Source organism: Cervus canadensis, chromosome 18 (assembly GCF_019320065.1).
Source record: "Cervus canadensis isolate Bull #8, Minnesota chromosome 18, ASM1932006v1, whole genome shotgun sequence".
Taxonomy (NCBI): domain Eukaryota; kingdom Metazoa; phylum Chordata; class Mammalia; order Artiodactyla; family Cervidae; genus Cervus; species Cervus canadensis.
Window position 1 is genome coordinate 23,273,256 of NC_057403.1, and position 12,824 is coordinate 23,286,079.

General features: G+C 52.1%; 1 protein-coding gene across 1 annotated transcript; it reads left to right on the forward strand.

Moving 5' to 3' along the window:
- The first annotated feature begins 2,680 nt into the window (after nt 1–2,680).
- SERTAD1 (SERTA domain containing 1) lies at nt 2,681–5,607 on the forward strand. Its single transcript, XM_043436443.1, has 2 exons — nt 2,681–2,838; nt 4,550–5,607. Exon 2 carries the CDS (start codon nt 4,550–4,552, stop codon nt 5,270–5,272), a length of 723 nt encoding a protein of 240 aa, XP_043292378.1. The 5' UTR covers nt 2,681–2,838; the 3' UTR covers nt 5,273–5,607.
- The last annotated feature ends 7,217 nt before the right edge of the window (nt 5,608–12,824 follow it).

Genomic DNA, 12,824 nt, shown 5'->3' on the forward strand with positions numbered 1-12,824 from the left:
ATTGGAACGCTTCTTCCAGAGCTTTACCACCTCTCCCACTTCATCAAGTCTCTACTCAATGGATGTCACCTCTTCAGAGAAAGCCTCCACCACCAGCTGTTTGTCCAAACTGCACCCTTTTTCATTACTCTTCTGCTCTGCTTTTCCTTTTCACTTATCACCCTCTAAGATACTAAATCGTTGCTTTATTCAGCTTGTTGTCCACCTCCTCACATCAGGGATTTTTGTTTATAATGTTCCGGCCATATCTTCAGTGCCTGGCACACAGAAAGTGCTCAATTCGTTTTCATATTTCTTTTCTCTTTCCACTCCATCCATCCCCTGTTCCATGAGAAGAGAGACCCTGTGAGGCTATCAAGTGCTGTGCCCCCATTGTCTACAACTGCCCACCACATACTAGGTGCTCAATGCTGCTGCTGCTGATGTCGCTTCAGTCGTGTCCGACTCTGTGCGACCCCATAGACGGTAACCCACCAGGCTCCTCCGTCCCTGGGATTCTCCAGGCAAGAACACTGGAGTGGGTTGCCATTTCCTTCTCCAATGCTTGAAAGTGAAAAGTGAAAGTGAAGTCGCTCAGTGTATCTGACTCTTTGCGACCCCATGGACTGCAGCCCACCAGGCTCCTCCATCCATGGGATTTTCCAGGCAAGAGTACTGGAGTGGGTTGCCATTGCCTTCTCCAGGTGCTCAACAAACCCACCCTAATCAGATGCCTATGAGCTCTTCTTCTCTTTATGACCTGAAAAGAGCCACTTGGAGACTGAGTCGCCTTTTTCCAGGCTAAAAAGATAATTATGTGAATTTGCCTAACAGGGGCCTGGTTCTAATTAGCATTTTACTCTTTATTCATTTTGAAAATTTTCCAGCACAGAAAAAAGATGAAAAAAAAAAAGTATGTCTTCTGAGCACTTGAATACCCTTTCACCTAGATTTAGTTGTTAACATTCTGTTTCCTTTATTTGAATATGTGTATGTGTAGATGTATGTCTTTTTATTTTGTTGAACCACTGGAGAGTATATTGCAGACATCTGAACATTGTACCCCTAATAGCTCAGCAGGCATATTTTAAGATTAAGAGATGCTTAAGATTAAGGACACTCAACTACAAACCACAGTCCTATTGCACATGAGACAGAATTAAGAATTTCATAATATCACCTAGTATCCAGCCTATATTTGAATTTGCCCAATTTTCTCAAGAACATCCTTTATAGAATTTACTGGCAAACTAGAGTCTAAGGGAGGTTCACATGCCTATTTGGTTGTAACAAAGAAATTATACAGCATCTTTTATTCTGAAACATCCTCCCCCTAACCTCACTAATCCCTTTCTTTGGTTTCTTGAAATTGAATTTTTGGAAGAACAACCCAGTTGTGCTGTAGACTTCCCACATTGTGTATTTGTCTGATTGTTTTTGTGTTTAATATTGTCACTGTCTGTTCCCTGTAAGCTGAAGTTTGGGCCTAGATGCTTGAGACTCACTTTATGAAATGTAACAGGGAAACTCCACAACGAATGTTGTGTACTGCCTAATGCATCACATCAGCTACCACCCAGTGTCCGGGCATCCCACTGCTGTGGATGCAAAGTTTCATTATACAGCTAAGGTGCTGAGCACCTCCTCTTCCCATCATAAAAGGATATTTCCCCCTTTGCAGTTAACAAGGAATCTGTGGGATGATGCTTTGGAAACTTCCAAGATCCTGTTCCCCATTAACTTTTTACCCTAAAGGGTGAGCATCCATTGAAAATGGTTGCCTGAATCAAGTAGTTGAGTTAGCATTTTTGATAACTTTCTTTGGTCAGAAGATTTATTTATAAACAGTTTTTCCCCTTAGCAAATGAGGAATTAGCAAATGAAGTATTTGAAGAAGGTTAAGTCCCACTGTCAGTTTATCTGACATGTATTAAACTTCTGTCCACCTGCACCCCACCCTGAATGTCTCCCCTTGAACTGAGCACCTGTGCTATCACTACAACAGCTATTACTACTGAAAAAAGGACACCTAAGACACCACTCAGCATTGTGCAAGAATTGTTTAATCCTCAAAACAATCCTCTGAGCCAGAGGCTATTTCTCTCATTTTAAAAAATAAGGGAGAAAACCTAAAGAATTAAAACACTTGGTCAAGGTCACACAGCTATTGTACTTACGGAATGGAGCCCAGGAAGGGACTCCAGGTCCATTCCACTCACTACCCCTAACTCCCGTCTGTAACCACGATTGAGTTCAACTACCCAGAATTTGCTTATATAGTGCTCTTGCAGATAATACTTTACTTTAAGTTTCCCAACTCTCAAGAGGTAAGCAAAAAGATCCCCCTTTAACAGACTCTGTGGGCTCAGAAATCAGAATTTGAACCCAGGACTAAGCTGGCCTAGAGTGTAGACCCCTGTTGGGGCTGCTTGCGTAAGCTCAATTATTGGGTTTGACAAGTGCGTGGGCAGATGTGAGGGGGCCCACAGCTTGAGAGACAAAAACCCCACCGCGCTACCGTCCTACAGGGCCAAGAGCCACCCTATCTTCCTCCTCCCTTCAAGCAGCCTCCCGGACATGCGCCCTAAAGACAGCTCGCCCCTCTTTCTAGCCTGCCTTCTACAGGCTCCGCCCATCACTGTCTAGGACCAATCCCTGGGCGAAGGGCGGGGCTGCCAGGGGAGTGGGCGGTAACTAAGGGGAGTCAGGAGCCGGGAGTCGTGAGCTGGAGTCAGAACTGCGTCTCTCAACCCAGGCGCCGGTTGCTGAAGGAGAGCGGGCGAGCAATGCTGCCGCCACCGCTTCCTGATTGGCTGCGGGTGGCTCCCTCTTCTTTCTGATTGGCAGCTGGTGAACTAGGTATGTAAATGAAGGGAAAAGGCCTGGGGAAAGAGGGGTACTGGCCGGCGGGGTCCTTTGGCAGGTTCGATCCCCCGGTTCGGCAGGTGCGCGCCAGGACTGCCCGGGACCGAGGCGCACGGGCCTCTCCGTACCGCCCGCCCCGGCCTGGCGGGTGAATCACACCGCAGCCCGGGAAGGGGGCGGAGGCGCCGGCTCTCTGGCTCCGGCTGCGTGACTCACCCGCCCCCGCCGCCGCCGCCGCCGCCGCTTCGAGAGGAGTAGCCTCCACTGCCTTCCGGAAGCGAGCGGAGGCCGAGAGGGCAGAACGGCCCTCCGGAGATCCCGGGCCGCACGGTCCCGGGTGGCAAGCAGAAATGACCGCGTCCGGCGGGGCACTGTGAAGAGTCCCGGGGTCTGGGAGTCGGAATCCCCGGGGGAAGCCGGCCTGGCGCCGCCAGGGGGCGCCGGGACCGGGGGGGCGGAGTCGGGGGTGGCGGCTGAATTCCTGCGGTTCCGGACTCTCGGATCTGCTGGGAAGGAGGCGAGGACACAGTTTTGAGTAGTGTGAGGGGGTCACTATTGAAGTCCTCCTGGGCAAGGATTTGGGTACTGTACCCTGCAGGCTGCCTGGCTTAAAAAAGCAGGTTGGGTCAGGGGCACCCACCCCGGGGAAAGTGTGGGTCTTCAAACTTCTTTCCGTGACCCCCGTGCCCATGAGGATTTTCCGGCAAGCTCTGTCCAAGCTGCCTCTCAAATAAATCCTGAATCGACCATCTTCCTTCCGTGTCCACTGCCACCTTATACTTCCAAGTCACCATCTTCGCCCACCCCCAAAGACTGCAGTAGCCTCCGAAAAGATCTCAGGGCCACTCTCCCCGCCCCTCCTCGCTCCCCCTGCCTCTTAGCAGCCAAGGGGATCTTCTGGAAACCTAATCAGTCCACAACACCACTGTCCTCCCTGCTCAAACCCCTTCAATGACTTCCCACCACACCCCCCAATAAAATCCAAGCTCCTTGCCTCTGCCTACTCTCAAACCCCCCACATCCTCCCTACTCCATCCTCAACCCCCCACCCCCCGCACTGACTACAGAGTCCTTTTTTCAGCTCAAACTCATCCAGTCTCTAGGTTTTTCTTTGCCCTTGCTGTTTTTTATTCCCAGAATGCCTTCCCCCTGGTTCTTCCATGGCTTTTTTCTCGTACTTGAGGGCTCATTTCAAATGTCATCTCCTCAGGGGAGCCTTCCTGACCACTCTCCAGAAACTTTTAGCATCTTCCTAGCACCATCGGTACATTTCTTGTGTTTGTTTATTGTCTGATGATGTTAGTAGACACTCAATAAATATTAAATTAAACCATGTGAAACCTGCTTTTGCAGGTTAAAAAAAAGTTGAATATTGGACATTTCACACTGGACATTTTCACATTGGACACTTCACATTAGCCATTTCACATAGTTCACTGAAGAAATAGATAATAATAGTTATTATCAATAGTCCTTATTTACAGGAGTAATTGCTATGTACCAGACACTGTCCAAAGTGCTTTTTTAAATCTCATTTGTTCCTTAAAACAACTCTAGGAAGTAGATACAATTATCATTCATGTCTTAAAGCTTCCCCAAGAAAACGTAGGCTCAGAGAGGTTAAGTGCTTTGCCCAAGATCACACAGCAATGGTCAGAACTTCACACTGGCTTTCCATAACTGAATGACTCTTCCCTCCCCACAGATGATGCTGAGCAAGGGCCTGAAGCGAAAGCGGGAGGAGGAGGAGGAGGAGCAGGAGAAGGAAACCCTGGCAGTGGACGCCTGGTGGCTGGATCCCAGCCACTCAGCAGTAGCTCAGGCGCCCCCGGCCGTGGCCTCCAGCTCTCTCTTTGACCTCTCGGTGCTCAAGCTCCACCACAGCCTGCGGCAGAGTGAGCCGGACCTGCGGCACCTGGTGCTGGTAGTGAACACGCTGCGGCGAATCCAGGCATCCATGGCACCCACGGCTGCCCTGCCACCTGTGCCCACCCCGCCTACAGCCCCCAGCGTGGCAGACAACCTGCTGGCCAGCTCTGATGCTGCCCTCTCAGCCTCCATGGCCAGCCTCCTGGAGGACCTCAGCCATATTGAGGGCCTGAGCCAGGCCCCACAGCCCCTGGTAGACGAGGGGCCACTAGGCCGCCCCGCCGGGGGAGCCTCACCCAGCCTGGGCGCCTTGGACCTGCTGGGCCCAGCCACTGGCTGTCTGCTGGACGATGGGCTCGAGGGCCTGTTTGAGGACATTGACACATCCATGTATGACAGTGAACTCTGGACACCAGTCTCTGAGAGCCACAAACCCAGCCCTGAAGATGGACCAGGCAAGGAGGTAGGTCCAGATCTGGACGAGGCCGAGCTGGACTACCTCATGGACGTGCTGGTGGGCACACAGGCACTGGAGCGACCCCCGGGGCCGGGGCGCTGACCCCTCTGGGCTGAGATGTTGATCTGATGTCCAAACTGAGCCTGCTGGCTGGACCAACTCTCCTTGGAAAGACACAGCTGGCTTCCCTCGAGAGGGGCTTTGGAGAGAAAGAATCCAGTCCTGGGCAACTTCACCTCCATGCTCTTGTCTCTGACTGATGGGGAGGGGAGTCTGGGATTGGCCCTTGTGATGAAATGACAGGGCCTTGGTGGCTGGAATGTGATTGGACTAGGTCCTGCGCTGAATCCCCAGAGGCACAGCCTAGGATACATTTGCTTCGATGTGGGAAGAGACCCCAACCTGTTTTTTGAAATTAAAGCCAGTCCTGGAAAGTCTGAGGTGTGTGTACTGCTTTGTTTCTGGGCCAAGGCAAGGGTGAGGGTGGTAGAAAACCTCTAACATTTATCAAGCGAGGACTGTGCACGCAGCACAGTTCTAAGCACTTGACATGTGCTAACTGATTTAATCCTCATAACAAGATGGGCATGTTATTATCCCCATTTTACAGTTGAGAAAACTGAGGCTCCAAGAAGTCAACTCTTAGGGAGATAAGTTTCAAACTTTACTGCTTTTTGGTCTGAGAAGCAGACCAATTAGGTCTGGAAACTGGCTCTCTAGAAAACTTCTGGAATATACTCAGTCAGGTCTCCCCATGTGCCTGTGTGTGTACCTAATGGTGGTGGTGGGTGGTCGTGGAGGAGGAGGAACCAGGGGCCACTGTTTAAAAGTGAAATCTAGACCTTGCCTGGAGTCTACCTGTGTGTCTTGGAGTAGGGGGGCAGAAGGAGCTTTCAGAATGAACCAGAAATAAAAGCACAAAGCTAAAGGCTGGATGGAGCCTCTCCTCTGAGCACAGAGAGCCAGTTCTCCGGGAAAATGATCAAAGAAAGACTCCAGCAAGTTTTAAACAAAATCCACTCCGGGTCTCAAATCTCTCTTTGGGCTAGGGATAAGGCAGCTCGGAAGCCGATTCCGAAATAAAGCCACCAAGTGTGGTGGCTTGACAGAAAGAACGGCAAGGGATCCTGCTTTCCTTCTAGAAGAAACTCTGAGCCCAGGCGGGCTGGGGCCACCTGCCTGACAGGCCTGTGCTATAGGGCCGGCCTGAGCGCCGGGTGTCTGCGCCGCCCCCGCCGTCCAGCCGCATTCCTGGCCCGGCTGGGAGGGGCCGCACACTCAGAGGCCTGGCACGGGACCCAGGCGGCGTCCTTCCTGGCGGCCGTGGGGGCAGGGCCGCGCCCGGGGTACCGGAGGGGGGAGGGGCACGGTGAACGCGGCAGCGGGGGAGGGGGGAGGGGGGAGGGAGGAGGCGGGCCGGGGGGTGGGGGCGGAGGGCGACCTGAGCGCACCGGCCGGGCCTCGGATGCGGGAAACCCCGGCAAAGGGACACTTAAAATCGTGGGGCCCGGGTGCCTCCACTCTGGCCGGAAGCTTCGGGGAGGCTGAAGCTGGGGTGGAAACGGAGGAAGGGAGGAGGGTGGGGAGAGGGGGAGAGGGAGGGGGAGAGGCGGGCAGCTTCGGCCGGGCCTGCGGGCCTGGAAGGGGCGGGCACAGGGGAGCTTCCTGGAGGAGCGGAGGAAGTCGTGCCCATTTCTGGAAGTGGATGGGGTGGCCCCGGGTGGGGAGTGGAAATGCCCCAAAGAGAGCTGGTGCCCCAGTTCAGGGTCTTCCGGGTGCCTGACTCCAATACCTGGGGGCTCCAGCCCCTGGGCAGTGGGACTCAGATTCGATTTTGACCCAGACCCAGACCCTGGGCGTAGGCTGGGCTCAGCAATGCCCCCTGGTGCCCAGTCTGGGGGAGGGGGGTCTGTCCTGTCACTACCTTAAGATTCCCTTGTGACCTGACTGGTGGTCAAGGAGTTCCCCGTGTGGGGTCAGCAATGCCTTCTGTTTACAACACCGTGAGGACCTATTTCTGATGATGTCTCTGAGTGCCAAATCGGGGGATAATCTGTCATACCTATTGACGCAGGCAGTCTGTCAACGATGGTCCCATCTACCCCTGTGCCTGTTTGGTGAGGGATGCTCCCCTCTCCCGTCTCCGTGTACAGTTGTTCAGGTTGTGCACTGCACACAGGCTCCGTTTTGAAGGAGCTACCACAAATGTCTCCAGCACCATGTGTTTACATATTTATGAGGACAGTTTCTCAGTAGATGGAGAGCAAGTGCCTTGGGGAAGGGGGCGTGCCTGTTGCACAAAAGGAGCATATGGACTAGGTCAGTTCTGGTTCCATCCCCCTGCTGCCTTCAGGTTTATGACAGCTCGTGGCTGAGGGCCTGTGCTACTCTCCCTGTGTCTGACCCCTGGTGTGCCCCTCCGCCCTCAGACTCAACCCCAGGAAGCCAGGCTACCTCAGCCAGCAGATTCCAGGGCCCACACCATTCCTCATGGAGCTGCCAGCCCTGCCGCTGTGGCCGCTTTTCACAGAGCCTCTGTGTGTTCCCACCACGACCCTCCCCAGGCCCGCTCCCCTCCTTGGGCATTCACAGGGACCCCTACCCATCACACACACACACAACCTTCTCTCCTCCAGCACCTGGGAGAACTGTCCTTGGTCTCCTTCTTTCCCCTCCCCCTCCTTCCCTTATTCAGCAAAGATTTACTGGTACCTACCCTACCAGGTTCAATCTCTGGGTTGGGAAGATTCCCTGGAGGAGGGCATGGCAACCCACTCCAGGAGTCTTGCCTGGAGAAACCCCATGGACAGAGGAGCCTGGAAGGCTGCAGTCCACGGGGTTGCAAAGAGTTGGACCTGACTGAGTGACTAAGCACAGCACAGCAGAAGCATCATTAGACTTCTGCACTGGGACCAGTAAATGTTCATTGAATGAATGAGTGGGACTGGGTGGAAGGTGAGCCTTGGAAAGGGCAGGGTTCACATCCCCAAGGAGAGGGATACATTCTGAGGGGCCCAGAGGGTGGGAGAGAAGCTGTCAGATTTGCCTTTTACATACAGCCCGGCACCTGGTAGGGTGAAGTGAAGTCGCTCAGTCGTGTCCGACTCTTTGCGACCCCGTGGACTGCAGCCTGCCCGGCTCCTCTGTCCATGGGGTTTCTCCAGGCAAGGCTCCTGGAGTGGGTTGCCATGCCCTCTTCCAGGGAATCTTCCCAACCCAGGGATTGAAGCCAGGTCTCCCACATTGCAGACAGGTTCTTTACCATCAGAGCCACCCTGGGAAAGACCCTAATGATACTTAATCAATGATAATTGACCCAATAAGCTGTACTGGGGGTCTTCCCTGGTGGTCCAGGGGTTAAGACTCCATGCTTCTGTTGCGGCCAAAGTCTTGGCTTTCTCTGCCCACAGAGGCCGAATAAAAGATACGGAGACAGAGTCTGGAGGAAATGGAAAAGTATCTTTAATTCTCAGCCGGCAGAGGGGAGAACTCATGCTTCGAGAACTGTGTCCTTGAAGTCCAGATTCCTCTTCCAGGAAGAATCTGGGGAGTTATATAAGGTGAGGGCTCACAGTCAGGGGTCGGTGATGAGAACAAAGGTATAAGGAACTTGTGTTCTTCTTCCTCTCACATTGTTTCAGAAACAGTCATAGACTGGCATCAGGTAGCCCAGTAATTGGGTCTGGCAGACCGGTAGTCAGGTCCACTGTCTTTTATGTGTGGCATTCTTTATATAATGCAAAAAGAGAAAAAACTATGAGGGGTGGTCTGTGAAGAAAGTGCTGTAAAGGTGAGTACCAGATACAGAATGTAATTAGCACAGAGTCAAAGGATAATAGTTGCAAAATGTAGCTCTTTCGGAGTTAGGGGGCAGAAAAGCAAACTTAGTTACAGAATACAGATTAGAATAGTTACAGTGAAAACTAGGAGTGATCAGGCCTGCTTATTGTTCTCTTTATCTTTGTTCTCAGGAAAGAAGAGAAGCACTCATTCCCCCTTTTTTCCTTTTCACTGCAACACTTCCAACACAGGGAGCATAGGTTTGTGCCCTGGTTGGGGAACAAAGATCCCACATGCTGTGAGGTGCAGCATTTAAAAAAAAAAAAAAAAATTGGATTGTGTTAAAAGCCCGGCCACCTATATTTTGCCATTCTGTGGCTGTGTGACCCTAGGCAAGGAACTCAACTTCTCTGGGCCTCAGAGTCCTCATCTGTAAGCTGGGACAGTAAGCGTAGCCACCTCGAAGGGCTATTGTTCTGAGGGGAGAGTGTTCTAGGCAGAAGGATGTGCAAGGGTAAGGGAGGGAGGGACCCTACAACCTTTTCAGGGATCTGTAAGCTGCTGAGTTTGATTGGGAAGAAGGGGAAAGCAGTAAGGTAAGTGATGGAGCTGGAGGGGTTGGTAGGGACCAGGGCACAGAGGCCCTGGATGGGAGACTTTACTCTGAAGGCACTAGGGTAAAGGAATCTAGAAATAAATGGATCTGTCTGGCTGCCATATGTACCTGGTGGTGGGAGGTGATACAGGAGGCCAGGAGTTGAGAAGGGAGGCCAGAGAGTGACAGATCAGCCTTGGAGAGGGGAGGGGAGGGGAAGGGAGAGTTGCAAGAGAGGACAGCCTGTGGGAGTGATGAGCTGCAGTGGAGGAGGGGCCTAGGATGAGATCCAGGGCTCCAGCCTGGGAACTTGGGGCTACTCTACAATGGTGACCAGGTCTGGGGTTGACATTGAGGCCAGAGAGGGACATCCTGTGGGTTCAAGGGACTAGGGGGACACTCAGGGGCAGGTATCCAGGCAGCTGCCCCCACCAAACCCTGGGGACTGGAGCTCAGTAGAGACGGCAGGGGACGGAGCAGGCGTAAAGGATGGGGGTGAGGGAGGTAGCTTCCCTGGGCTGCACTGGGTGGGACCTGACGCCTGCATGGCTCAGATGGGTGGGGAGAGGGTGGTCCCTGAGTAGCGCCTTCCACGTCCTTCCCCAGCCCTGCAGGATGTCCTGTGTTTACGGAGGTGGCCTTGGCCGGAACTGGGACACTGGTGCCCCCCCACCCCGAACTCAACTTCCTATGGCCACCCCACCCCCCAGGGGGAAGAAAAGGCAAGAGACAGAGAAAGAGAGACACAGAGAGAGTGAGAAGAGAGGCGCAGAGAGAGACAAGGAATGAGGACAGAGACAGAGGGAGACACAGAGAGGCAGAAACACACACACACACACAGAGACCTATCACTCACCACAGAAAACTCACAGCAGGGACTTCACTGGTGGTCCAGTGTAAGCATCTGCTTTGCAGTGCAGGGGACACAGGTTCGATCCCTGCTGGGGGAATTAAGATCCCACACGCCACAGAGCAACTAAGCCCGTGCGCCCCGACTGCTGAGCCAACATGCTCTGGTGCCCATGTGCCGCATCAAAAGATCCCGCATGCCACAACTAAGATGAAGATCCCACGTGCTTCAAAGTTTGATACTGAAACTCCAACTAAGAATCTTAACTTATTTACTTAAACAACTGTAATATTTAGTGGAATATATGTAACTTTGTTCTGTATTTTCTAAGTCTCCTGTAAATGTGTTATCATATTTTCATAATTAAAAAAAATAAGATAAAAGGGGGAAAAATCTCATGTGCCTCAACTAAGATCAGATGCAGCCAAATAAATAGAGAAATATTAAGAAAAAAAAAAAACCCTCCACCAAACTAGGAAAGGAAGCTTTCTTTACCTGCTAAAGGGCAGCTACAAAAAAGATATAGCTAATGTTATATTTCATGACAGAGGACTTTGCTTGTCCCATAAAATTGGGGATGAGGAAGGTTATCTGCCCTCCAAGACATGAAGAGAGACCAGATAGCCTCTGTCTGTCTGTCTATAGACTACCAGCCTTCTTGTCTGCTGGAGTAGCAAGCAGTGAGTTTTCTTCCTGGTTCTAGCCTGGCCTGTTGGTAGATTCTTTCCACCCTCAGTTATTAAAACTCAGCTCTGGCCTTGTCCCTCCTATAGGTGCCCAGGGCCCTCGGGACAAAGTCTGAGGCCCTCCTCAAGGCCCTGCTGACTCTGACCCTTCCCTCAGCTTCGCTTTACTCTTACATTCACCAGTTTCTCAAAGGGGCCCTTTGCATGGGATGTTCCCTCTACCTGAAACCCACTTTCATGTATCCACCACCCGCATCTTGGCATGAACTCCTATGTATCCTTCAGGTGCTAGCTCAAATGTTGCCTCCTCCAAGAAGCCCTCCCTGCCCTTTCTGATCGTATCAGAGTGTCAGACCCCTCTTACAGACCTGGATCCTTTTCTCAGAGCACTTAGCTTGGTGTGTAATTATACACTCATTTCAATTATACACTCATTTAGTTGCTTACTTCTTTTAGTGTCTGCCGCCCTTGGATTGAGAGTCCCGTGAGGGCACAGTCACTGCTGTGTCCCCAGCATCACCCAGCCCAGGGATGGATTGATTCAGAAGAAGTGTCTGCAAAGAGCTGGTGAATAAATGTATAAATAAGAAGGAGATGCAAATGACAGGGCATATGTGACCACAGAGACACAGCCATGAACAAGGACATGGTTCTTGGCTCCAGAAAATTTCCTATGTGCGAACCTCTGTTTGGATTCAGATCTTTTACACAGGCTGTTCCCACTGCCCATAAAACTTTTCCACTCCCTCTTCTCTCTCTCTCCCTCTCTATTGTTTTTTTTTTTTTAATTGACCCTGCTGCATAGCTTGAGGGATCCTAGTTCCCTGAACCAGGGATTGAACCCATGCCCCCTGCAGTGGAAGCTCAGAGTCCTAACCACTGGACCACCAGGGAAGTCTCATACAACCTCTTCTCTTGCCTAGATCCTATGGGTCACTCAAGTCTCAGTTCACATGTCCCCTCCTCCAGGGAGCCTTCCCTGACCTCCCTTCCTGGGTTGCAGCAGGTACATTGCCTGGGCTCCCCCAGCAAGGTTCTGACCTCTCTGTCTGTGATTCCCCCATCCCAACCCTGGCCACTCTGGGTCAGTTTCCCTGTTGGACTGTGAACTCTGTGAAAGCAGGCCCAGGCTATCTTGGTCACACTGTGTCCCCAGCACTATCCAGCCTGGGGCTGGGCACAAGACCAGGTGCTCATTGACTGTTTGCTGACTTTGAATAAAGGACTGCTCCCTCTCTCCCTGCTGGTGCTTTGCCCATGTTCCTCCTCCCTCCTGGAAGCTTCTTCCCTAACCTTTTACCTGGCTTCTTCCTCCTCAACCCTCCAGTTTGACCCCAGAAGTTGTGTCCTGAGCCTGCCCTCTGTGGTGAGTTTAGGTCTGACAGTGTCTCCAATGCCCAGCAAAGGGCAAGCCACCAAGAACTTGTGAAGATTTATTGAATGAATGAATGAATCCCTGAATGTTTGAATGAATCAGTGAATGAACCCATGAATGTCTGAATGCATCAATGAATGAGAGAGAGAGAGAGCGTGCGCCTGCAGTGGGGGTAGGTCTCCTTGAGCCCATCAGTAGCCCTGACCACACCATGTCTTCCACCCTTCCCGGGAGGAGGGTTCTAGCTGGGTTCCACCACACCCCAACCCTTGGTGGCTGCCAGGCCTGGAAGGCATTTCCCAGAGCTCAGCACATTCCTGCCTTCCCCAGTGGCTGAGAGTGGGCAGGGGGCATTTCGGAGAGAAGGG